General features: G+C 32.6%; 4 protein-coding genes and 1 non-coding gene across 8 annotated transcripts; 2 read left to right on the forward strand and 3 right to left on the reverse strand.

Annotated features, from left to right (window-relative positions):
* The first annotated feature begins 253 nt into the window (after positions 1-253).
* On the forward strand, positions 254-2,314 carry LOC100775598 (dof zinc finger protein DOF2.5). 4 transcript variants are annotated; one of them, XM_006577288.3, is made up of 2 exons: positions 254-409; positions 1,089-2,314. In XM_006577288.3, exon 2 carries the CDS (start codon positions 1,101-1,103, stop codon positions 1,872-1,874), a length of 774 nt encoding a protein of 257 aa, XP_006577351.1. In that variant the 5' UTR covers positions 254-409; positions 1,089-1,100; the 3' UTR covers positions 1,875-2,314. The 4 variants fall into 4 exon arrangements, with proteins under 4 accessions (XP_006577351.1, XP_006577350.1, XP_003520878.1 ...); XM_006577287.3 differs by having other exon boundaries at positions 256-409; positions 1,068-2,314; XM_003520830.3 differs by having other exon boundaries at positions 397-569.
* Positions 2,315-5,122: 2,808 nt separating this feature from the next.
* LOC100527481 (uncharacterized) lies at positions 5,123-8,660 on the reverse strand. The gene is made up of 2 exons (NM_001249712.2): positions 8,197-8,660; positions 5,123-6,151 (listed from the first exon to the last, which is right to left on the reverse strand). The coding sequence occupies exons 1-2, from the start codon at positions 8,288-8,290 to the stop codon at positions 5,469-5,471; spliced, it is 777 nt and encodes a 258-aa protein (NP_001236641.2). The 5' UTR covers positions 8,291-8,660; the 3' UTR covers positions 5,123-5,468.
* Positions 8,661-10,989: 2,329 nt separating this feature from the next.
* LOC100776147 (bifunctional fucokinase/fucose pyrophosphorylase) lies at positions 10,990-17,976 on the reverse strand. The gene is made up of 6 exons (XM_003520831.5): positions 17,265-17,976; positions 16,690-17,054; positions 15,677-15,803; positions 14,569-15,582; positions 12,264-12,997; positions 10,990-11,547 (listed from the first exon to the last, which is right to left on the reverse strand). The coding sequence occupies exons 1-6, from the start codon at positions 17,800-17,802 to the stop codon at positions 11,155-11,157; spliced, it is 3,171 nt and encodes a 1,056-aa protein (XP_003520879.1). The 5' UTR covers positions 17,803-17,976; the 3' UTR covers positions 10,990-11,154.
* On the reverse strand, positions 17,929-18,002 carry TRNAV-AAC (transfer RNA valine (anticodon AAC)). Its single transcript has one exon. It is a non-coding gene; the product is annotated as a tRNA-Val (tRNA).
* Positions 18,003-21,825: 3,823 nt separating this feature from the next.
* LOC100787197 (calcium-binding protein KIC) lies at positions 21,826-25,044 on the forward strand. Its single transcript, XM_003521769.5, has 2 exons — positions 21,826-22,364; positions 24,607-25,044. The coding sequence occupies exon 1, from the start codon at positions 21,961-21,963 to the stop codon at positions 22,339-22,341; it is 381 nt and encodes a 126-aa protein (XP_003521817.1). The 5' UTR covers positions 21,826-21,960; the 3' UTR covers positions 22,342-22,364; positions 24,607-25,044.
* The last annotated feature ends 835 nt before the right edge of the window (positions 25,045-25,879 follow it).

Below are 25,879 nucleotides of genomic sequence, written 5' to 3' on the forward strand. Positions count from 1 at the left end.
AATGAAAGGTCCTTGATTAGAGAAAAAGAAGGTTTGACAAATGAAACATTAGTGAAGAGTCTACATCGTTAAAAAAGGAAAAATCCACCCACATGTCCACACTAGCTAGCCACACACTCATTATTCCACCACACGGAACAAAAGCAGACAAAAAGAAATCAAATTGGAATTAGTAATAGGAAATAAAAAGGCATTTGGAGACAATTAAATTAATACAGAGGGAGTCCTAAAGGCAAAAACATCATTAATTAAGATGAATTGCAAGTATAGTCAAAACTGACACATTTCTTTTCAAACTTTCTTTTTTTCTTTGCATCATTCATAAAGTAATAAGCCAGCAGATAAAGCCATTCCACAAACGAACTAAAACATTCTTTCTTGCACTAAAGAGCAGCTGCAGACAAACAAGGTGAGTTCTCTCTCACATATCCATCTTTGTTGCTTTTGACTGTCTTTTCTTCTCCGAAATATTCATGCATGGCTACTACCGCTCACTGGGCAAACATGGTGTTCGATTTTTTTCTCTTGTCTTTTCTTTGATGCACAAATTCCGAGCTGTTCATTCTGAGGTTTGGTTTGGTTTGTTTAAAAGCTGACACAAATATGAAGTTCCACTAGATTTAAGATTTGTTTGTATCTTTGTTTTAATTTTCTAGCTATATCAAGGATATATATGATATTCGTGGCAAATATAGTAGAAAACTCGATCCACCGTATATTGGTCTCCTATCTTCTCCTTTTGTACCAAAAAAATTTATGATCATGATCCTAAACACAAAAAGCACTGCCACAGCTTTAACTTTTACTCTTTAATTACCTTCTTGCTCGTGTGATGATTATTATCAAATATATAACAGGAAAAAGAAAAGGATTAATTATTGATTTGTTATTATTGTTGATTCTTAAAGTTTACTCATTCCTCTTGTTTTGACTGTCTTGTAAATTACCTCCTTAATCTGTTCGCGTAATGAAGTTAATTATTACCAAGTCATATGCATGGTCTTGAAATTTTAATTTTTATCTGTGTGGATTCTTATCACGTACATGTGAACATTACGTAATTATAGCCTCTTTTGGGGTTGGATTAGCTGGTGAGATCCATGGAAGATATAGGTCCGAATTCATGCACAAGGCCAGTGACAGAGAAGAAAGCAAGACCCCAAGAACAATTGAATTGTCCAAGGTGCAGTTCAACCAACACAAAGTTCTGTTATTACAACAACTACAGCCTCACACAGCCAAGATACTTCTGCAAGACTTGTAGAAGGTATTGGACAGAAGGAGGGTCTCTGAGAAACGTTCCCGTTGGAGGTGGCTCTAGGAAAAACAAGAGGGTCACCTCATCAAAGGTTCCTGACTTGAATCCACCAATTAGCCTCTCATCAGTCTCAGCCATTTCTTCCCAAAACCCTAAAATGCAAGGAGTCCATGACCTTAATCTGGCTTTTCCTGCAGCTATGGACAAGTATCATCATGGCACGTCTCCGTATGTTGAGATGCCAAAACTTGAAATTGGTGGTGATCACAGTACTAGTCATCATAGTCACCACCATAGCCATAGCCCTTCTTCTGCAGTTGAGCTACTACGGTCTGGCATGGATTCTAGGGGTTTGAATCCTTATGCTCCTAATTCCTTGATGTCAGGCTCAGATCATTCCCTTTATACACCTGGCTATCCCATGCAGGAAATTAAACCAAACCTTAGCTTTTCAGTTGATGATGGATTTGGAAATAGATCATATGGGGTTCAAGAGAATGGTGGAGGGAGGCTTTTGTTCCCTTTTGGAGACATCAAGCACCTTTCTGCAGGTCTTGAAGTGGAACACAATAAAGAACAAGGAAATAATTCAACTGGATATTGGACTGGTTGGTGAAGGGTCTTCATGGTAAGGAAAGAAAAGAAATATTGGGAGAACATAAATATCAACCTGCATTGTTTTCTTTCTCTTCACTGTTTCTATCTATCCGCTTGAAGTTGTTCAGATCACTAACAATAGGATACACATGGTTACTCTATTTTGTATACATTATTATTATTATTACATTTCTATTCGAGCAATGTGAGGATTTTACAGCTCATCTTGGTTATTTTTAATATGTTTAGAGAGAGAGAGATAGAAGAAGAGGTGAATATAGGGTCTGCTTTTGTCCAAGTCATGCAATGCAATGACCTGTATTCATGAATTCTTCTGTCAAGGAGTAGATACATATCTATCGATCACCTTTATTGATGTATGCATGCTTTCAAAGATTTGGTACAAAATGACTTTTGATGATTAAGGAAAGAGTCAGATATTCAAGTTTGTAACCATAATTATACATGTATTGGATTGGTTTGTGTGTTCTTTCCTATTACAAAAATTTCTATCTATGTCGATCTATGCAAAAATTAGTGGGTTTGTCAGCTTTGATATCTAAATGACCACATCCGAGATTCTTCCAACTATGAAAGAAGCACTTGGTGGAATTATTCGGAAGAATATAACATCAAAACAAAACTGAAAAGGAGTATTTTAGCTGATCTGGACGTCATATACACTAGCAATGCAAGGTTGAATTGCAAATTACATTTGTTAATTAACGTATGCATTTGAGCAGCAAGGGACAATAGATATTTAACAAATTGTGCAAATTAATCTTGAAAACTTGGTTACCTGCCCCGACCAAACACTAATTAACCTAATACAATGGACAACCACTTGCTGGTTATTTTAATAGGAAGATTCATGACATATCCTTCATTCCATGACCTGTGATGTCCCGTGTCATCCATTAGCTGAATTTAATTATTATAGTATTACAATGTGCATAGAATAAAGAAAATTCTTAAGGGCCCCACCTTCTTTCGGTATTTCGCAGCCTGGGACCCGCAAACATTCCCTTGGGTCAAGTGGAAATCATTTCACTCACATAGGTCAATGCCTTCACATGTCGACGATTAATTAACTATTAGTTTTTCGCCATCATCAGTTATGATTTTCACTTTCAGTAAGTTCTATTAGCAGACAAAGCAACTTTTGTAAACGTTTATGTCTCTCTTATTGTGCCATAGTCTCCTTACTGATTTCTCCTTTTGGGGTGTACGAATATCTTTGAAAATCAAAATGTTCTTTCTACATTGTTCACAGATTTTTTTTTTTTTTTTACCCTTGATAGAAGTTATAATAGACCTTATAAGAGAAGGAAAACAAAAATGAAAAAAAGAACAAAATCAATTGTGGAGATCAAATCCTCACACTAATTTATGTTTCACTATTTAATAAATTAAACTAACTCAAAAAGAAAATATAACATTTTTAAAACTGACATAATTTTTTGCAAGAAAAGTAGAAGAAAACAAGGAGGAAAAAAGAAAACCTAACCCAACTGTCAAGAGAGAGTAATTGGAGAGGTAAAATATTGTGAGAGTTGACCTTAGATATATAAAATAGAATAGATTATGTTGGGAAATAAATATTTATTTTATATGCTTTAATAGTTTTTAACGAATATTAATTATCACCCACAACAATATATGTTTCATACTAATATCATGATAGTGAAAAAAATTCATTTTTTGTTCTTAAATATAAATAAAATTTAACTAATTTTATCTTATTTAATGAGACTATTCTTAAAATACTTATCATTTAATTAAGTTTTTGTTTTCAATGAATCTCTTTTATTATTGTTGATATTAAGTTCCAATGAAAGACAATTTTAAAAAATGACTTGTGTTGTAAATTAAATTGATATTATTCAATGATTCTAACCAAATTTCTTAACAAGCATAAGTAAGTATATTTGAGATAAAAAAGAGTGGATATTAATACTAATATTGGTTTTTTGTTTCTTTACTTGAAAAGTGTAAATATCCCTTTGAAATGCTCAAAACGTTTAATTAATCCCAATACACTGAAATTAATGTTATTTAGAATTGTTGCATAAAAAAATGTTTAAACTTGAGAAATATTATTTGTATAATAAATTACACAATAATGAGAAGTTGAAGAAAAAAGAAGCATAAGATTAAGAGGTGATGAATGATTGAATGATATGAAAGAGAGAAATAGAAAAATGATATTATGATATAATTTATAGTATGAATTGTTATATAAATTCTTATAACACACCTAGTTAGAATTATTGCATACTCCCTCCAAATCTAAATATAAGCAAATTTTTTGTCCTAAAATACCTTCATAGTAATGCTGGTAAAATATGAATAAATGATTAACGAGAAACAAGATTTAATTAAATGAAAAATATAATATAAATAATATCATTAAATGAGATAAAAATTAGTTAGTATTTATTTATATTTTAAGTCTTTTTTTTTTTGCTTATATTTAGTTTCGGAATAGTATTTAACTAGAAAGTACCAAAGCAATTTTGTATTTTACTATCCGGAATGCATTTCTAGGCTCGGCCCAAATATAGATGTTAGTCGTGGTTCGCCGATGAATTAATTCATCATTACCGATTAAGTTGAATGTGTTCTTATAACTTTTTTTTTATAAAAAAACTGAGTCCGAGTAAAGACTTAACAATAAACTATTTCAGTTAGATTTTAGTAGAATTTATTATTTCAAAGTCATTTATATTAAAGCATTAATTTTTAGAATGAATTGTATTAAAATATTGACGTATTTAGAAACGATAACTTAGAAGCGAGTTTCAAGCAATTAATTTTGTTTAAATAATAACTACTTTTGAACTATATATATTTTTTGATGCAGCTTGAACTATATTTATAAGTTTTTAAAAAATTTGTAAGTCTCACTTAAAATTAACAAGAAGAAAAAAACCTATTAATTTAGTCCTCAGCGTTATGTGTTACTGTATTAGCACATCATTTAAATTGTCAATATATTAAATCTTCAAAGAAAAAATTATAATCTGATTAGTCTGTCAACAAATTAATTTTTTAAAAAAACCCACTACATTTATTTTTATAGAGGGCTAAAGTGACGACCAAAAAATATCCAGGAGAATATTTGGATGTGTGGTCACATTTTGCGAGTTGTAAGATTTGAACATACATACATAAAAACTTAGGTTCGACCTTTATTATTACAGTTGCCATAACATTAATATCTTCATTGTAGACAAACACTTTTGACAATTTGTCAAAAGCATGATTAGAAATATAGCAAAATAGAATTCAACTTGATTTTCTATGATACACAACAAGATGGTTCAATCAGAGGAATACATCACAGAGGAATACATCACACTGTAGTAGGTAGATGTTGCATTATTATAGGCAACCAGAAGAAAATTTGTCTCAGAGGAATACATCACATTGTAGTTACTACTGTAGGTAATAATATTATTGCATTTCCATCTCATACACAACTTGAATAACTAGACACCAATTACAAAAGATATAGCATGAATGAAGACAAATCTGCTATGAACTAGTGTATAACTCCAGTGACACATGCAACAGTTTCATGTCCATAACAAGGATAAAGAGCAATGCTAAATCATCTGGTAGTAATCTGTCTGTCTGAAGTTTCATGTTCAGCTATCTCCTCCTCTTGACAAGTCCATCCAAGGTTCACAGCCAAGTCTTCCACTGGCACCTTGATCACATCACTTCTGACACCAATGTCAGTTGCATATCTGCTCATGCAGTACATACCTGCTGTTACAGTAGCAACACCAACAGGACTTGGCATTAACAACTTGAGAGGAGAAGTGATCATTGCAGCCAATGGAGCACCAATAACAGAAGAAGCTTGGCCACTTCTTCCAACCCCTTGCTTGTCTTGTATCAAAAGACCAGTTTTGCAGTACAAGGCAAAATCCTCACAATTGTTCTGAAAAACATTATAATTACCAAAGCCGTTTTGAAGAAGATACATTGCTCGATGAATAACAGTCTCTGGTGGGTCAGCTGATGCAGTAGTGCATGTGCCACCCCTTATTCTGCTGAGGAAAACAGATGGTGAAACCTCATACTCAAAACAGTAAAGAGACCCATTTCGAAGGAAACAGTCTAAGCAGGAAAGGACTACACCACAGTTTGGCTGTCTGAATCCACAATCAGGAAAGGTTGGACATGGGTTTGATGTTGGATCATCCCAGTTTGATGATGTCTCAGTCATTGACTTTAAGTTCCTTTCAGGTCTGAAATGTACAACCTTGCTTCCCCCAACAAAAATGCCTGCATGATATTTAGATTCATCTAACTTAAATTTAAGCTTGATTCAATATACAAGATTTTCTAAAGCTGTTCTGAATTTAGTTAGATGTCATAGATCTTGCCCAAATCAACTTGAATAAGTGGCAAACTGCAGAAAAGGTTGATTCTGACAAAGTAGAGAACCAAAAGAAGGAATTTGTCTTCAAACTAACAAAATCAAACAATGACAGTGATATTCTTCATCATGGATGTTGTAAGGACTAGAAAGCAGCAGGAAGGTCTTAAGAATTAAAGCTATGAAAAAGATACAGTATAATTGACACACAGCATAAACTGAAAGTGTGCAATAGAAATGTTATAAATGATGCAATGCAAAAACAGAATGATGAATTACCCACAAAGAGACTAGTTGTTATCAGTAAGAAAGCACAGAACAGCTCCCTTTCCCGTGAGTCATTCTTTCATTGTGTAGTAACAATTGTTAAGTAGTAAAAAATAATGATTGTGTTTATTTTCATGGAAAGAATTCCCTAGTTATTAGGTTGCATCATCTAGCATGAAAACACTAAAAAGAGTAACTAATGAAGGCATAGATAGAAGCATTTGAACAAACAAATACTTAGAATTTCAAAAAATAATACAAGCATCCACCAAAGAATGAAGATTTTCCTTTTTACCCTGCTAACACGATGATACCATAACTTCTATATAACAAATACAGCTACTGGCATTAAAAGGAAAAGAAAAGAAAAAGACCATAATGATGGGCAAGGCTAACCCACCAACAATGTTAAGAAACTGAGGATAAAAAGACAATTAATGGCATGTACTTCTAAGGCTGTCATGCCACAATCAACACACCTCCAGGTGCTAAGTCATGGCACATGAGACAGAACATTCATTGTCCAAGGCAAAACCACTATATGGTTTCATTGAACTATACCTATTTATATTTTATAGAAATTGTAAGGATGATTTGTATATTAGCATTATTACTTTCATGATAGAGGCACGGCGTTTGTCCCATGACAAAAGTTCTCTCCCAGAGGAACTAAATTAGAATAATTAAAGTGAAATGAATGATACTTGCTTCATAATTTCATGCATAGTCTCACAGGTCATTTATGTTGACTTTCAAACAAACAAACAATGCTGATTCAAATCGAGTGGCATGAAAGCTTAGTTTACTGGAGAGTTTTACTTCCTCACTTTAACAAAGAAAAAGAGAACAAAATTCTTCTATTACCCTACATTCTACCTCTGCATATAAATGTACAGATTAAAAAACATAATCAGATGAATATTTCTGCCGAAAATTACAACTATGTACAGAGAATACTTAAGGTTTTATCATTTTTTTTTTTTTGGTGAAAAGCGTTTTATCAATTGAATCAGAGATAACTCCTAGTCCAACAAAGATAAATTCATAATAAAATTGCAAACATTATATATGCCCAATCCCATACATATTCTGCTCTAAAAACTCCCAATTTGACACCATGTTGAAAATTACATAATTACTGCAATGCCTCCTAAACATAAAGCGTAGCTCAATTTGTTCATTGTGCCAAAGAAAACATAAGTGTAGTATAAACAAATAGAGTCCGAATCCACACACCAAAGAGTAGGAGAAACAAAAGCTTCACGGGACCCAGCAAACATCACATGAAAACACATACATTGAAAGAAGAGAAGAAAAAATTGAATCGAAAGTCAAAAAAGAACATTTTTTTTCTTACAAATCACGAAAACCCAAATTGAATTGGCAAAGCAAACAAATGAATTCCCCGTGGCGGGGGACGGGGGTCCTTCAACAACAACATCACTATCGACCCACTTCCTAAATCGTAATAATTCTGCAAACACATCACCTAATTTTTTTCTTAAAATAAAAATAGGGAAAAACAAAAAATATAGAATGCGGGAAGCGATGCAGAAAACCCAATTGCTGAATGCTAGATCAGAGAAGCCACATTGCAAATAAATAAATTAAATCCACAATCAGAAAGAAAAAAAAAATGAAATATCATTTTGTTTAGAGAAGAAAAAGAAAAAGAGAAAGAGACCATGATGGGAATAGGTGAAAACGGCTCTGTAAGTGTAGATGTGATCACCAGGCTTGATCTCATGTCTCTCCACTCTGTTAGAAAGCAGACCCATTTCTCACTCTCACTCTCACTCTGTCACCGTAACACCGCTCCAAGCTACATAGCATTGTAGACCAGAAAAGAAGAAAGAGTGCCACTTTTCTTATTGCATTGGACTTGGCCCCACACTCAGCAAGAATATTGTTTTATTATTGTCCCGAAAATTAACTGAAAACCAATCCAAATGCTGAAGGTTTGTTTTTGTGGCACAAATTGATAGCATCAAGAATGGATGAAGGTGATTAACAATTATGACCCTTTTGTTTTTTCTCACTCTCCCCCTAACAGTTGACCCCGGATGGTCTTGGTATTAAACTATCACGTACTGGATGAATAATCCATGGGGAGTTGGGGTAGATAGATAACTTTATTCTATTAAGAGGAAAAATTTGACCCCCATAATAATTTTATTAGATTCAACTAATATTGCTTTTCCTAAAAAATATCTGATATTGTCTTATTAAAATTATGTGAGGAAAAGTTAGACTCCGTCGTCCGATCTTATGTTAGGTTCTTTTGAAATTCAAGAAACCATTCAAAAGGAGGAAAGCCGAAGGCAACTCCATAGGGGATGCTCGGACCATCAATTCCATCCATGGTAGAAATAGCTGGAAAATTAGCTGAAAATTTTAAAAAAGGTTAACTGATAATTAAAAAATTAATTTATTAAATTAAAAGTATTTAATAAAATCAACAGTAAAAATAGTTTAAAAAGTGTCAAAATAATAAAATAATGATTTAAAAAACGTTTTAAAAAACGTTGAAAATTACTATAAAAAAACTTGGTAAGATGAAAATGAAAAGACATGGATCATAGATGCGAATCCAAGCATCCAATAAGGTTATGTTAGACATGATATTTGAGTTAACTTTTAATTTTTTTTACTTCTAAGTCTGATGTGTTGTACATGTATTTTATTACTTATATGAACTAATTAGATTTATATATTTTGTGGATATATTTGCGAATAAGTTATATTTTTTGTAAAGATAAAAATGCCAATAAGTTATTAAATTTAGGAATATATTTATTAAATAACTTTACTCCACATTTATGTAAGCATCAATTTCATAATATTTTTATCCTTGTGAGTCACTTTTCGCAGACAAATTCTCTTACCCTGAGGGACCGAAAGTTAACAGTGAAATAAATTTATCTTACTTTTTTTACTTTTAGGTATTAAATTTTATATTTTTATTTTTTAAAAATAAATTTATCAGTACTACACATTTTCAAAAAAGAAAATAACTATTTATCCCTTTTTATAGTAAATTTTCTTACAAAAATATGCAATTTAATGTGTTTCTTGACTAATAAACAGTATAGGTGTAACGTATTTCAAATAAATTTAAATAAAGATAGGAGTATTACGTGAATTTCAAAGAAATTGCAGGAGGTGGTATCGATATAATTTACTCATAACTTTACATATAAATAGACAGAGAGAGGTTATTGAAAAAAATAATAAGAATTGTTTTAATAATTAGTATATGATTTAAATTTATATTTTAACCAAATTTATAATCTTTTTTATACAAATATTATACATAAACAACAAATGTTAATAATTTAAATTTAATTAAAATATCATTTATAAGTTTATTATAAATTATATTTTACGCAGTTTGATTTATATATGTATGTTGTAATAAACTATCAAAGTTTACGTACCGAAGAACCGAAGAAGTTTCAGCCGCAAAGCAACCCATGGGACTTTGGATTCTTTGCCACATGAACAAGTGATACCCCCTCCTCTCTTTTCATCCTTTTTCGCACCCTTCTTTTTCACGTTATCGCTTTTTTTGTAAATAAATAATGAATTAAAAGATTAATAAGTGGCAAAGATAGAAAATGATTATCACAAATCACGTTCTCTCTCACTTCTTTCTTAGTGTGCAGCAGAATCATGTGTACGAAAATAATGGGGCTCAATTCTTACTATGTCTATTAGTGGTTAATTTATTTATGTCAAGTGTGATTTTACATGGATTTTCAAACTGTTATCATCTGAAATCATAACTCTTACTTTTACAATGCCATAATAATTTAAGACACGTTTGCAGAGTGACCACATGCACCTCACCTATCATTAAGTTGACCATTCATCTCAACAGAGACCAAGCAAGAAAAATTTGATCCTCCCCCGGAGACAAAATTTCTTGTTAGTTTGCATCCTTCCTAGCAGGCTTGTCAAAGTTGTCATAGCTAATTTTTATGTAAAATAGGTTGCAAATTGCAATAACCATCAGAGGGTCTAATAACAGCTCTAGCAATATTGTTTTGCCCATAATTTAGTTCATTGTTGTTGATATTGGATATCTGCTTTGCTATGTATCTCATGGTCGAGCAATTAAAAAATCACGGTATACATTTTTAATTTTTTATTATTTGAAAACTCAGGGCAGAATATGCCTTCGGAAAGTCACGATACTAATGACTCTGTTTTCACTCCTGATTTGGTCTCAAGATCCGGGCAAAAGTGAAGTATCAAGTGACTTCTAAATTCGTACATCTATTTTCTTTAGAAGAAAGAACCAAATCCCTGTTTCTGTGTTATTCCATTTATCGTTCTGTCGCTTTTTTATAAATTCATATATCTATTTTTTGTGTTTCACATTACTGAAATGATATTTTAAGAATTTCTATGAATTTAGCAAATATCCAGTCTATTAAAAGAATTTTTTGAATTCAGGTAAAAAATAAAATTTAAATTACAAATACGATATATCATATACATAATTAAGTCCTTAAGAGTAACATATCTTATTCAGTAAGAATACATTAAGAGAATGGACCCCAATTCAATATATGGGGTTAGACTATACAAAGAATGGTAAAAATAAATTGGATCAGCAACAATACAATTCATTGTATCACTATAGGAATATCTGCCAATCATATACTTTCACTTCAAAATGTTTGTCATCTTCTAGTCTCTGTCTCAGTTCCTTGGCAAGCTGTGCATCTTTGGCAAGTAACAGAGCAAAGCCCCCACCACCAGCTCCAACCAGCTTGTAGCCACAGCAGTAAGGAGTGGCAAAAGAAAATAGTCTGTCAACAAACTCATTGCTGCAGTAAGGGTCAAGTTCCTGATGCAATCTCCAAGCCTCCAGCATGATCTCACCAAGTTCATCTACGTCACAGTTCATCAAAGCTTCTCTCCCAATCTTAGCCAGTTCAACAAGGCGCTTGATACTCGATACAAGAAGGTTATCACGGCGAAGATATCTAACAACCACCTTCTGCAGCACCTTATGTGCAAGTCGAACCTACAACACAACAGTTCAATGTACAACCAAAATCAATAGTTAATTTGTGAAAGTGGTTGAATTAAATGTAGTGCAGCACTAGCTACAAAATTACAAAACCAAATCAAATTTATACATTATATAAATAAGAAACAAAAAGAAGCATATTGTCTCCTGAATTTTAGTTGGGAAAACTAGTGTTACCTTTCCTCACTATTTTGCTCCAATACATCGAAAAGAAAAAGGTTTCTATACATAAGATATAACGTCAAAAAAAGGGTTAAAAAATCTCAGGGGGCTAATAGACAACGGTGACAACACAGATATAACAGCCTTACCACTCTAATCTATGAAGTAAATTTGATAAAACCCACATACAAATAATTTTATTGTATGCTATCAACAAAAACTTTCTAACAGAAACAGTTACCCAAAGATCATTATTTGCCAGATCAACACACTAGTGCAGTGCATGTTTTGTTTTTAGGTGAAAAGGTACTTTTGAGGCAAAAGTAATTTTACCAAAGGATGAGGACCTTGCTTTTACTTTCATTTTACTTCTATCTGTTGGATTTGCATTGGAATGTGCACAAAACATTTCTAACTTCAATCCAAACATGCACTTATGGTTTTAGTTAATTTTAAGAAGACAGTTAACACTAAAAAGAGTCTATTTAATGCAGAGTTCTCAGTGTAACAATACAAAATGTATATTTATATAAGAAACTGATACTTACTTGACCAGTAAATACCACAAGAAGCCGTTGCTGCAACTTGGAAATCAACTGAGGTGAAGCCAACAGAGGGACAACTTGAAGCCGAAGTGGAATTCCAGGAAAGCTTGAAGTACATTTAATCCCTGGGTACAAACCCCCTATTTGGTCCTGCCAGCCACCTCCTGTACCCATAAGTTGTTCTAACACTAAAACAAGTCTAGCAACGTTCTCAGTGCTATCATCCCCATCAATTACTTGGAGAAGCCCTTTCACCACTGCAGCAGCCAAGATACTAGAAGTACCCAATCCACTGCCCCGGGGGACATTGGCCCATGTTTTGATGTGCATGCCCATATCTACAAGAATGTTATCATGAATAATTCCAGTCACGTGTAATGCAGATTTGACCAGCCGAAATGGATCATCTCCATCAAACGGTGCACAAATAGATGTATAATCTTCAACAAATAATTGGTTCTCTGCATCATCAGTAAATAATATTCCTTCTGTTTTAGTTGTCTCTATGATGGTGCCAATTGGCTGAAAACCTTCCAAGCTTATTGCCATATTCAAAACACATCCAGCACGTTCAATGCTCCATGGAGGGGTATCACTCCAACCCCCAACAAAATCTACACGAACTGGTAATTCTACTTCTACCCTTCTAGGATGGAAAGGCAGATGAGTGCAGTTATCATGTTGGTTATTCTGGAACTCCTGACAGGAAAGGCTACCAGGAGACTCTGATAAATGTTCTACAGGAAAACAAAAAAGAACAGGTTTCAGCCTCGGAAAATTTGTTTTTCTAATTTATTGCATGAATGAAGAATTGTCTCGTTATTCATAATTTCATATACAGGGATAGAGAATATGGTATTACAATTAATGAAAAAACCCACTTAAGAAGTTGTAACCACTCTTTTGGTGTCAAATTATCCTGAATTGTATTATCACTCTTATTCTTATTCTTATAGATATATTATTCTCGATTCCTGTATTTTGAGAGGTAATAAACAGAGATAATACTCTGAGAAATTAATATTACCCACCATCAAGGTTATCAATATCGAGAGTCTACGCAGACTCGTGAGAGCTTCTACAAGTCGACTCGTAGACTCATAAGAGTCTACTTCGTAAAAAAAATATATGGATAATAAGTAAATATATTCAAAATGCACCAATTTGCAAACAAATGACAATAAGCTCATAGTTCATACTTCATATTAGACTATTACAAAACACAACAACTGACCCTACAATGTTGGAGTTGGATCAATCTTGTTAATGAAATTCAACAGAATTATACTTTTCATATATGAGGAGATGGAAAATGCAAAAGAGAAGATAAAATGCAACTTTAATAACACCAAGAAAAGGTATAATTTCTGAACTTTCTCAGATTTAAAATTTGCTTGTGTATTATTTCAAGTTTTAACTATTTCTAATATAGCATATTTGATATCTATTTTAAGCTTTTGATCTAGATAATTTAATTTTCGTGGAACCTAATGATGATGCACAATCTGAGGAAGACCTTGATGATGATGAAGATGGTGATGATACTCATGGAGATGATCCTATTAGAGGATTGGACATGCTTCTTTGAAGACATTTGTGTTTTTTTTAATTATTTAAATGCTTTAATTTTGAACACTTATGCATGGTTGTCAAACTCTAGAGTCAATTAAGAGTTTACACGAGTCCACTCCGAGTCCATCGAGTCTGCTCAAAAATGAGTTTGCTTCCGAGTCAACTCACAGGACTAAAGTAAACTCTTAAACTCGTAAGAGTCTACGAGTTGACTCTAGAGTTTGACAACCATGCCCACCATTAATTGCACATAGATGCTATTCCTAACATTTTACTAATTTATCTTCCATGGAAAATTTGGGTATTCAATAGTTTAACCATTATATTAATTTCTTTAAAATAGTAACCATACTTTAAATTTTCATTCATTATTTTGATACTAAAAGGTGGCTTATAGTTTTATACTAATTATCCTGATGTGCAATTCATTATGCCTTTAAAGTTAAAAGTTAAAAGTTAAACCTAACTATAGAAAGCAAATTATCTTTACTCAGAATACATGATTTGATATCGCATTCTCATAAGTATTACTATAGACATCTTATCCTATGTTGAACCAAAAATCATTAAATGAATCATATTTATTTTCTCTATTAACTTGAGCAAAAGTCAAGTCATCAACTTGTTCCAAGATTCCTCTTTGTTCTCCTGCCAAAAAATTGAATGCAAGAAACACTAAATCGTTGCAAATTTGTTTTATGAGTATGGCATCTTGGGGTATGATTATAGCCTATACCTTTGAATCCATATCTTACTGCTGACGCAGTTTCATCAGCCACAGCAGCCCAAACTTTGTGCTCCAACTTGCATGCTGTCCCTTCATCATTGCAAGCACGAAGAAGATCAACTTCCACCTGGTATGCCCGGCTTTGGGGAAGTATATTAGAGTTTTGCTTCCTGACTATTGGACACATAGCTAGGAATTCCTTACATATCTCAACTCCAGGACCCTTCTTTTGAAGAATTTCTTCGCATAACTGTGACAAATTGCGCCCCAGCATTCCATAGCTGATGCAAGCTTTTGCAATTCCCGCCGCAAGATCAGCTTGATGATTACTAGAATCTATACATATTGTTGAAAAATCAATTGATCTATGCAATTCCTCCAAACTGATGCGCTGAGAATATTTCCATAAAGGAAGCATGGATTCACTTTTTTCATTGGCTAAGCCCATCAACCACATTGCTACCTCGATCATTTGGGCATAAGGAAGTATGGGGAAAATTTTGGAATTCCATAAATACTTTTCATCAGGGCCTGAGGAGCCCCATAAATCACTTTCTTGAATACCCAAATCATGTAAAATTTTCTTCCAAGGTTTCCCACAAAACGTACCATCTTTAGAAAGTGAACTTTTGGGGTTATCATGAAGGCCACAATATACTAGGACTCGCTCCCTATTTCCAATCAAGGGAACCTCCCAAAGACAATGGCGATCTGGAAGCATGAACTTGATTGATTTTTCAACACTTAAAAAGTTGTCTAGAGAGATATTCACACCAACCACTATACATAAGGAGCCAATATGTATTCCACCACAGATGGATGAATCATATATGAGAGAATCTTCTCCAATTGAGACACCGGGTGCAATTTTACTAGAAATAATAATAGCAGATGCTGTAATGTCAGATGCAGTGGTTGCTGGAATAGAACATAAATGTCTTCTACCAACCAGTTCTGAACCAACACCACTGAGGTGATCTAAAACTTCATTTGAGGTGCCAAAATGCAAGAACAACAAGTCATCTGTAATGGGAAAATATACGGAAGAATAAGTTTTAGTACAGATAGATATGAGAGAAATGCAGATACAGATAAATTGCAATTAGGCTTGACATACAAGCACGGTAGCTGAACATCTTCCTCTTTCCCAATTTATTGACTAGTTCTTCACCCAAAGGACGCTTTCTCAGCCACTCATGCTTTGCAGGTACCCAGGCAGCAATCAGATCTTCATATAAACTCATCTACACAACAAATAATCTGTTCTTAGATAAAATACTTCCATGGTTCAGCAAATGAATAAAGGCACTAAATGTTTCAGTAGGAACAAATGTGCAGACTTCATAACTATTTAAGTAACACTAAATTAGTTCTATCAATTGTAATGTACTGCTGATTTGAAGAAATATTAACAAAATGAGTAGTGATCATGCTAGAAAGGAGAAGTAGGATAAACAAACTATCTAAATGGACAAAATATATAAATAAATAATCAACGAGTGTTATTTGTTAAATTGGAAAAAAAAATCTAGTATTATACATATGGAGCTGAACCAAATAACTGCAGTAGGACCAGCCAACCTGAGTCAATATTCCCAAGAAACACTAAATATCGTTACCTAAAGGCATGAACAGAGATCTCTTGACAACACTGCATTTGTATAATTTACAATGATAATTTACAAAACAAATTTTTGGGATCCTTGAGTCACCACTTTGGGAAAAGTTTTATTTAACCAAGACCCTGCCCCAAGGAATGGGTCTCTCAGGTATGCTTGTAGAGATACCCGGTCAAAGACTAAAAAATACTAACTTCTAGGAGCTCTCAGACAAAGCCAGGCAAAGATATGATTGACACTGGATTGTATAGAAAGTTTCCTTGGTGTATTCATAACATTTAAAAATTTATGATTTGTTTGGCAGAATGGAAATGTGCAAAAAGTTGCAAAACACAGAAAAAAAAAACTCCATAATTATATTCTAAAAATCAAATAAACTCTGTATCTCTCAATTTGTTTTCTATCCCTGTATACAAAAGCATAACAAAGAATTAATTTATCCATTACTTTATTCTCTTTTCTTTTCCATCTGTAAAACTAAACATGTTCATTAGCAAACTATGTAGTATACCTCTTTTTTGCTCTGCAGGAGCTCTGAAATCATTTGCTGGCAGGAACATGCGAGTGTAACAAGCTCCAACCATGCCTTACCTCTAACTGCTATTATTCCAGTATCAAGAAGTGTTCTACCATCAGCTAAAACTGCCTTACTTTTAACTAGCTCATCTACAGAAGGTTTCTGCAGGAGATTGTCTACTAAACTGACTGCATAAGTTTGAGTTGAATGCTCAGTTTCAGCCGCAACAATTACTCCATGGTTTGCAGCAACATCAAGAGTGATTGGAACAGTGATGATGCAAGAAGTATCCACAGGAAGAGTCATAAGGGATGCATCAAAACATGGGAGTACATCACCAGTCATGGTTAGCATTCCACCTGTGAACATTGAAAGAATTGTGTAAGCAAATGCCAACCATAATTAACACCAGAGAAAAGGTCAGCAATATGGATAAATAAATTTGATCAGCATTTCAAAATTAAAAATGCATAAATAAAGAATTTGGATGGAGATTGAAAAGTAAAACTTGTCTGCTGATACAAGTTGGATGTGTAGTTAAAAGGAAGAAAAGTTTTAAAATGAAAAACCTTGATTTCCAAAAGCTTGTCTTGCACGAGAAGCAATAGCAAGTATATGGTCGAAGAGGAGGGGAACGGGACCATCGGTATCATCTGAAGCCAAATAAGGAAGCGGCAGAAACACTTTCCCCATAGGATTTGCCCACGGAACCCGTTTGGAATCACCTCCAGCATGCAGCAACAGTATATGCTTCCTGGCCAAAAGAGAAACATCAATATCACTTCCATGATTAATGCAGTGAGAGAGGGCGTGGATGGCATTGAGAGTGGCGGCGCCGGATCCGATCCTTTGGCCGAGGGGGTCGGGGACGGCGAGGGTGAAGGTGGAGGCAGAGATCCGACCCATGCGCTTGGCCCGCTCCAGCTGCCAGTTGTACAGCTGAGCTTGTTCTGGGCTAGCGGCGGTAAGCAAAATGGCATCCCACGTTGGAACCCGACACGGGTCTCGCACCGACAACCTCAGATGGTACCATGATTTCCGTAGGAGGGATGCCAAGTCCTCCTTCTGTTTCACCTTCCACCACCTCTTACCCCTCTCCCTCTCCATCGAGACAAGACGACCAAGATCAATTTTAATTAACGTTAAGTGTTGCCCGACAAAATAGCTAAAACAACTGAACGAAGACCAAAACGACTCAAGCAAAATGTCGCCAAAAAAAACTAAAATGATGGATGGCGTCGCCCGGACTCGAACCGGAGACCTTCAGTGTGTTAGACTGACGTGATAACCAACTACACCACGACACCTTTTTGATATTAATTCTATTATTTGGAAAACTAAACTGATTAGAATTAGAGCGGCCCTGACTTATGGCAATGGCATGCCATTTCTAAACCAAAGACAATTCATTTTCCAGATATTAAGTTAGTGATTGTCTGTTTGTTTTTCCTAATTCCCAATGCATGTTCAATGAGAATCACATTCCTTACAAGAGATGGTCCAGAATGAACCATGCGATGGAACCTGTTTTACTAGGTTGTGCAATGAATATTTTCTTAAGTGGGAAATGACCTTTTTGGTCTTAGTTAAGAAAAGGTGAACAGTTAGTGAATGAAAGAAAAAGAAAGGGTGTCCGGTCGAAGATCTTGTTTGAAACGGTGGTTGGGGAGCAAATTACACAATATCGAATTCTTTTGCGGATACGTGTGCGAAGAAAGGGGAGATGGTGGAGACCAACTATGATCTTGGTTTTGTCCAACTCTTTCACCGCTTTTGCGCGGTTGTACGGTGTGACCGTCAATAATGAGTAAAAGTACTTCAATCACTAATATAAGAAAAGGGTATATGAGTAAAATTCATCATATTCATATAAAAAATCATTTAACTAAAATTACTTTTCACTGCTGTAGACAGTTACTGGTAAGAAATCTTGAAAGTTGACTGTTATAGTATTGGATCAGACGAACATTAAAATCTGGTCTAAAATGGACCTCCTAAGCGAATTGTCCACAGTAGAAATGGCCAACTTTTTTAAGTGGTAGTTTTTTATATCAAGAAGCGTTTGCAAATAAGGCTGTGGAGTGGTTTTGAAGGGAAAATTATTTCAATTTTCTTAATTTGTCTTTTAACGTTTAAAATTTAAACCTTTTGTTTTTGGAGCATGTCTCTCACCAATATTCTAATTAGAGAAATGTTAGCCATATTTTTTATGATACTTTTTTTAAAGATTTTTTCTATGATTAATTATAATTTATTAGAAATCATTATTTTTAGTCGGTTTTGATTCTCATTTAATAATTATGTTCCCTAATTTATATTAAACGATAAGAAAACGTATTAAAATTAATGATTTTCAATAAATTCTAATTACTCATGGAGAGTCTTTAAGAAAGAATGTCAAAGAAAATGTCACTAGTATTCTTTTTCTAATAAAATTAACCATTAATATTTATCGATTAAAAAGTTTTAATATACTCTATAAACAATGAATCATCAATGACAAAATAGCAAAATTCTTCGTTCAAAGTTGAGTGTAAAAATAAAATATAGTGTGAATGACTTGGATATTGTTCATAGGAAAATTGACTTTAATAATTTGGACAATATTAATAATCTAACATTTATGAACTAATTAATTAATGTTGGGGAGTTATTTTTTCTTGTTCAATCTCTTTGTTCTATTATTTAGGAGTTTATTTCAGTTGAACAAAGTACGTGAGAATTGTAAACCTCTTTGTTCCATTGTGTCTTGTATTAATTTAGTATCTAACTACCTAGTTAACCAAATCAATAGAAATAATCAATCTTCCTTTTTTTTTTTCAATTGTTGAGTTATCTACCAAGAGAATGCTCTAGTTATCACACAAGTCTTTGTTGTCACCTTTTCTTTCACACACTCTCTCTTTTTCCTTGCCAACCAACATCTTCAACCACGCAAAACCTTTTGTTTAGTTTCTTCTTATTTTATTTTTAGATTTTTTCAAAGATTTTTTTCTTAGCAAATGGTCTAACACAATATCCTTCTATTCAATTTTGTTTCTTTTTTAGGTTTTGGTACTAGGTTGGTGAAAAAATGGATTTTGAGAGGAAGGTTGTTTTGGGTTTTGTTTGAAGATGATTTTTTGCTACAATACAGAAGGCGGCATTTTGGATTTAGGCACATTGCCTCCAACCATTATCATCGAGTGTCATGCATGTTGCGATTGACATTCAAGTTGTTCAACATTAACTTCAAAGCTTTCTTTGAAAGTGGTTGTTCATTCACCTCATTTGGAGTTGACCAACAATATCTTTGACTCCCACATTATTTTGAATAACAACAAAAAGCCAAAACCTTAAAAAAAAAAACAATAATAATTACAAGGCTAATTCCTTAGCCACATAATGGACTCTGGTATTGTGTTGCCATTGTCTATGAACAATGGATTCAAAACAAGGGAATCTTTTGATTTCGAGGAATTTGTAGAAAAAGATCTCACTAGTTGATATCGTTGGGTATGATTTGCTTTGTTCATTCCTCATATCCTATTTTTATATTTCATTTTTTAAAGGATTATGTGATGTTTTGTTTGTGATCTTAAGTTGGATTTTGAGCTGTCTTGTGGATTTTGGTTAAAAATGAGCAAGTTAAGCTATAAGAGTAAAATTATTTTGATTATCTTTTTGCATTTCATCTACATCGTAGATCAATCCAGTATTTTGTTATTTTGCTTATTTTATTTGGCATTAGAGCAAAAACTAATTCATATTGATGAGATGTTTTATTCTTGCCCATAGAAATGGTTTTAATACAAGGCGGTTAATTTACATTATATTTTTTTGTCTTAATCACCATTATAAGAGGGAAAAAACATTACTAATAAGTCTAATTAAGTGGGTTTTGCTTCTCATTTAATGTTTCTCAGTTGAGAGACAAAAATGTCCAATATATAATTTTCTCATTTAAAGTAAAATATTTATCTTAAAACTTGTTTTAAGTCTCACTTGTTGTTGGGATGACCCTGTCTACCACAACCTCATCCAAACCATCAGACATGAAAAATATCATATTTATACAAAAAAAAAATGAAGAGATGAGCAACCAAACATGCTAATATAATAATTTATTAGCTTCCATTACATCTCAAAACTTGAGAAAATGAAGAGATGAACAACATACACTCCAACTTTTCATCACCCACATGCTAATTAAAAGGAAAAATAAAAGATTAATTAAATTTTTAGTCCTTAACTTTTTTAGATTCTAATTTTTAGTCTTTAAATTTTTTTTTTTACGAATTTCAGTCTTTCATTAATTTTTCATCAACATTTTTAGTCCCTCAATTTTTTTTGTCTATTTTTAGTCTCTCTTTTATTTTTATTGTTTAAGATTAATTCTTATTTTATCTATTTTTAGTCCCTCATTTTTATATATTTTGAACTAATTTTGAACAATAAAAATAAACGAATGACAAAAAACAAGCTAAATTTTTTTTGGGGACTAAAAATGTTGAAAAAAAATTAATGGATTAGAAATTGTCAAATAAATTTTGAAGGATTAAAAATTAGAATCTAAAATAGTTCAAAAAACTAAAAACTTAATTAACCAAAAAATAAATATTGTATTTTTAGTTTTTTTACCTTTTAAAATAAATAAAAAACTTTTTTTAATTCGAATCCACATTTACGAGAAAAAAATGAGCATTTGATCATGTTTGACATCATATTTTAGTTAATTTATAATTTCTTTTCCTAACGAAAATATATTTGATCCTTAACCATTTAAATCAATATGCAATAATATAAAAGGATAACTATTCAATATTTTAAAATTTTATCCATATATCTTAAAATCTCTTCTAATAAAATGATAATTGGCATTAATGAAATAATAACATTTTAAAAATTCGAATACAAGGCCCTTCAAAATATAATTATTTTCTACAGTAAAAATTATTTAGCATTTAATGACTTTTCCCCCTCAAATATAATTATCTTTTCATCACATCAATTATTTTACTTCCCTTATTGTAATACTACCGTTGTACACAATATTCTAAAAAATACAATTTTTCTAGGCCAAACAATCTTACACTCTTGATTTTTGAAAGTCTACTACCACATGGGATTTTTCATTTTGTAAAAGGCCATCTATCTACCCACCCAATTCTCATTAATTGGTCATCACTATATACAACAAGTCTTCTAATGTCACTTTCTTCTTCCAGCTTTGTTTCCACGTTCTGCAATTAAAAGAAACAAGGATTCCTTTCTCCTCCAAAAACAATGGAAAGCAACCAATCGGCAAAAGAGATCACGGTGGAAGTAGAAGAGTTCGAGGACTTGCTGCCCGTGATGGCAGAGAAGTTGGATGTGGAGACCTTTGTGTCTGAGTTGTGTGGGGGTTTCAAGCTTCTGGCTGACCCAGAAACGGGTTTGATCACTGGTGAGAGTCTTATGAGGAACTCAGCTATGTTGGGTATGGATGGGATGAGCAAAGAGGAAGCAGAAACCATGGTTAGACAGGGAGATCTTGATGGGGATGGGAAGCTCAATGAAACTGAGTTTTGCATCCTTATGGTGAGGCTTAGCCCTGGGATCATGGAAGATGCTGAGACCTGGCTTCACAAGGCACTTGAACAAGAGCTCACCAAGTCCTCAACTTAAATTCCACACTTTCCAAATCAATTGTAAGTTATATATACATCAATATGTGTATGTGGGTGTGTATTATGCAAGTTAAATAAACTCATTTGACACTCCATGAATGCTTTCTAAAGGGAATTTGAGTATAATTATATGAATCTGTCCAGTTTGTTCGAGCATTGACGAGTTTGACTCAAGAGGTAAGTTGAATTATATATTTTTCTTGCACTCCTAGCATTCGATAGTTTCATCTTTTATCAGATACAGTTGAGTCTTTATCCCAAGTTAAAAGTCAATCATATGTAAGAGATGAAATGAGCTCCTGAGTTAGTCCTCGATATTCATATGTTAAAAACTATGGTAATTCTTAATTTTGTAAAATGTTATTTATTTACTCATTTTCATTGATGTTTTACATACAGAAAACTAGAATAATGGGCACGTAAAGTATGAAATTAATAAAAAAATTAAGATTAAATATAATTTCGGTCTTCCTAATTTTTAAAATCTATAATATTAACCATCTTATTTTAAAATAAAATAACAGCATTCAGTCCTTCATAAAATTTGCCATTTTGGTGTCCCCTTAAATAATATTAAACAGACTATAATCCAAAATAGACCACCTAAAATCAATTAAACATTTCACCAAAAAGATATACCTCTTTGGCTCTTTCGGTGTTGGTTCTCCCAGCAACGTTTTGAAACACACAAGAACACCGTCACTTCCTCTACATTAACTTTTACCCATTCCTGGCAAGAACATCCATGGTTCTACCCCACTGATGGAAACTACAAACTTCTGGTTATAATTCACAAGCAACACCAATTTCAATCATGGCACTTCGAATAATTAATTTTAATCATGGCAAGGCATGGTGTCCCTATAACAGGTAACAACAATTATGTCTTTAAACAATTAAATTCAGGTCCTATCAGCACAAATTTGCCACGACTGCTACACATCTAGGAAGAAACAAAGAATTAAAATGTGAAAAGTACTAAAAAGAAAATCGGTGCCAATGCAGCCTACTTCATATCCCTAAACCAAGCAATGCTTCTAAGTTCTAGACCTTCGCATTGGAGAACGACTGTAGACAAATAACAAAAATAGATAAGCTTTAAAAGGAATGCAAAAGTGCAACTGCACAGATAATTAATTATAATGGCAAATGAATAAAATACCTGCAATGTCTACCATATTCAACCCCTCCTCTAGGACTGCCACCCTTTTCATCATCATCCCTCAGACACCACTCTGTCCAGTATCTTACTTCAAGTGGAATGAAACCATAAATGCATTAAATATGTACAGAGTTAGCAAAACAAGAAACCTGCGACTTTATCATTCATCACTGACCTCATATGTGTGCACTCAAGAGCTTTTATAGCATCTTCTTGTGTTTCAAACTGAACAAATGAAAAGTTCCGACGAATTCTAATATTAAGAACCTTCCCATAAGGTTCAAAGTGTCTTTCAATATCACGGACTCTGGTTCGAATTGGGTCAAAATTAATCACAAATAGGGTTTTTGTGGGCCTCTGCATGGTTTGCCCTCGAGAGTCAAAATAAAGCAAACATAACCTTCTTATAAAACTCAGATAGTATATAATACATTGTTTACACATGTAAGTTGCAACCTCAATAATACTAGGTAAATACACCTAAAACATTATAGTGAAATCACTATCATACCCTAGCCCACTCCACAGACAGTCTTCGTTTTTCATTTCCAAACTGAAAGTTGTCAAGTGCACGAATTGCATCTTCGGCATCTAGCTCATCTTGGTCATTTATCTTTAAATTAATACATTTAGTCCCCTTATTTTAAAAAATAAATAATTTTGATTCTTACATTGATCATTTAAAATCGAATGTTGACTTTAATGTTACATATTCATGTTATATGCATGATTCTTTATTCATAAGCAAGACAATAAATCACTAACAAACTTTGCTTAGTTAACTATATTAATATTATTTTTTATGTATAATTAGTTAGGAGTTTTTTTTTCAAATTATCAAAATTTTTAATTAAAAATATTTAATATATAAATCTTTTTAATTTTATTTTATATCATTTTGTATGTTTTTTGAGATATATAGATTATATAGAGTATTTTATTTTTATAATAAATATATTTAAATGGAATTCTCTAATTTTATAATAAATAATTTAAATTTTGATAATGAATTATTTTTCAATTATCTCTAAATTATATGGAATACATTAACGATAATTTTTCAAATTATTAATATGTTAAAACCGTGGTTTTCTGTAACAGGGAGAAGAAATCCCTTCAGGTGTGGCCAAGGGGGGGCTGATTTGCGACTCCTCAGGAAGGTGGATGGTCATTACAGCAACGACAACCCATCTGGTCCGATTTGATATTGTCTCTTGCTCATATGAGGACACAATCTCCATGCTCAAAAGATCAAGGATATCCAGAAATTGATTCAAAGAAACAGAGGCTGATATAGTATCCATGGGAAAGAGTCTGAGATGGACAAGTTTTGTAGGAGTAACCTAACTAAGTAACAATTTCGATGTTTCATAATCGTATTTACTATTTATTAAAAATCATGCAAGAGCTGCTGCTGCACATTTCAAAAGTCCTTTGCATTTTTAGCTTTCACAAATATATTAATTAATTGTGAATATTAACTATTTATCATATGGATTCTCACTTTCTTATTTGTTAATAATTGATATGGAGTACTTTTTACTTATATTCTTAATGTTTTTTTTTTGTTTTTTTAAATCATTATCTATCATATTTATTATCTTGTAACTCTTTAATTTTTGTTCATATAAAATTAAATTACTACAGCTACAATTTATATATTTCAAAATAAATAGCATGATTATACTATATTATTTACTAAATAAACAAGTTTTATTATTAACACGTAATTATTAAACTCGTACTTTTTTAAAAAACCATAAAACACTTGATTGAGTTAGGATGACATCAAACATAAATTGAATCATTCTCAGACTACATTGACTCTAATTTCTAAAGCACAGTCAAAATCAATCTTAGGTTGAGACAGTCATAGGCACCCTTAATATAATTTGTCATAACAATCTAAGTTCAGCACCATTAACTTGAATTGAACTTATAAGATTTAAATAAAATTTTAGGTTTTTTAGTTTTGTGGATGAAAAATATGTTAAATGTTATTGGAAAAAAAATTCTACTAAATTATATTCGCTAACAAAAATTAGCGATTACCAAAGATGATGAATATTTAACAAATATAACACTAGGAAAAAAAATTAAGTTCTTCGACAAATAATTTAGGTATATATTTAATTTCTTATTCATAGAAATTAAATTCATATAAAAAAATACAACAACTCATATACTATTCCACCAATGGAGGTAAATTCTTTAATATTTAATATCACAAACCTTTTCTCATATAATAAAAAAAAACATGTTTAGTTATGGAAAATAAAAATCGAGTTTCCTTCCAAAAACAAGTTTAACTAATTAGAAGCGACATACCATATATGATTTTTTCATTGTATTAAGAAAAGAAATTTACATAAAT

The sequence above is a fragment of the Glycine max genome, chromosome 3 (genome assembly GCF_000004515.6).
Source record: "Glycine max cultivar Williams 82 chromosome 3, Glycine_max_v4.0, whole genome shotgun sequence".
Classification (NCBI taxonomy): domain Eukaryota; kingdom Viridiplantae; phylum Streptophyta; class Magnoliopsida; order Fabales; family Fabaceae; genus Glycine; species Glycine max.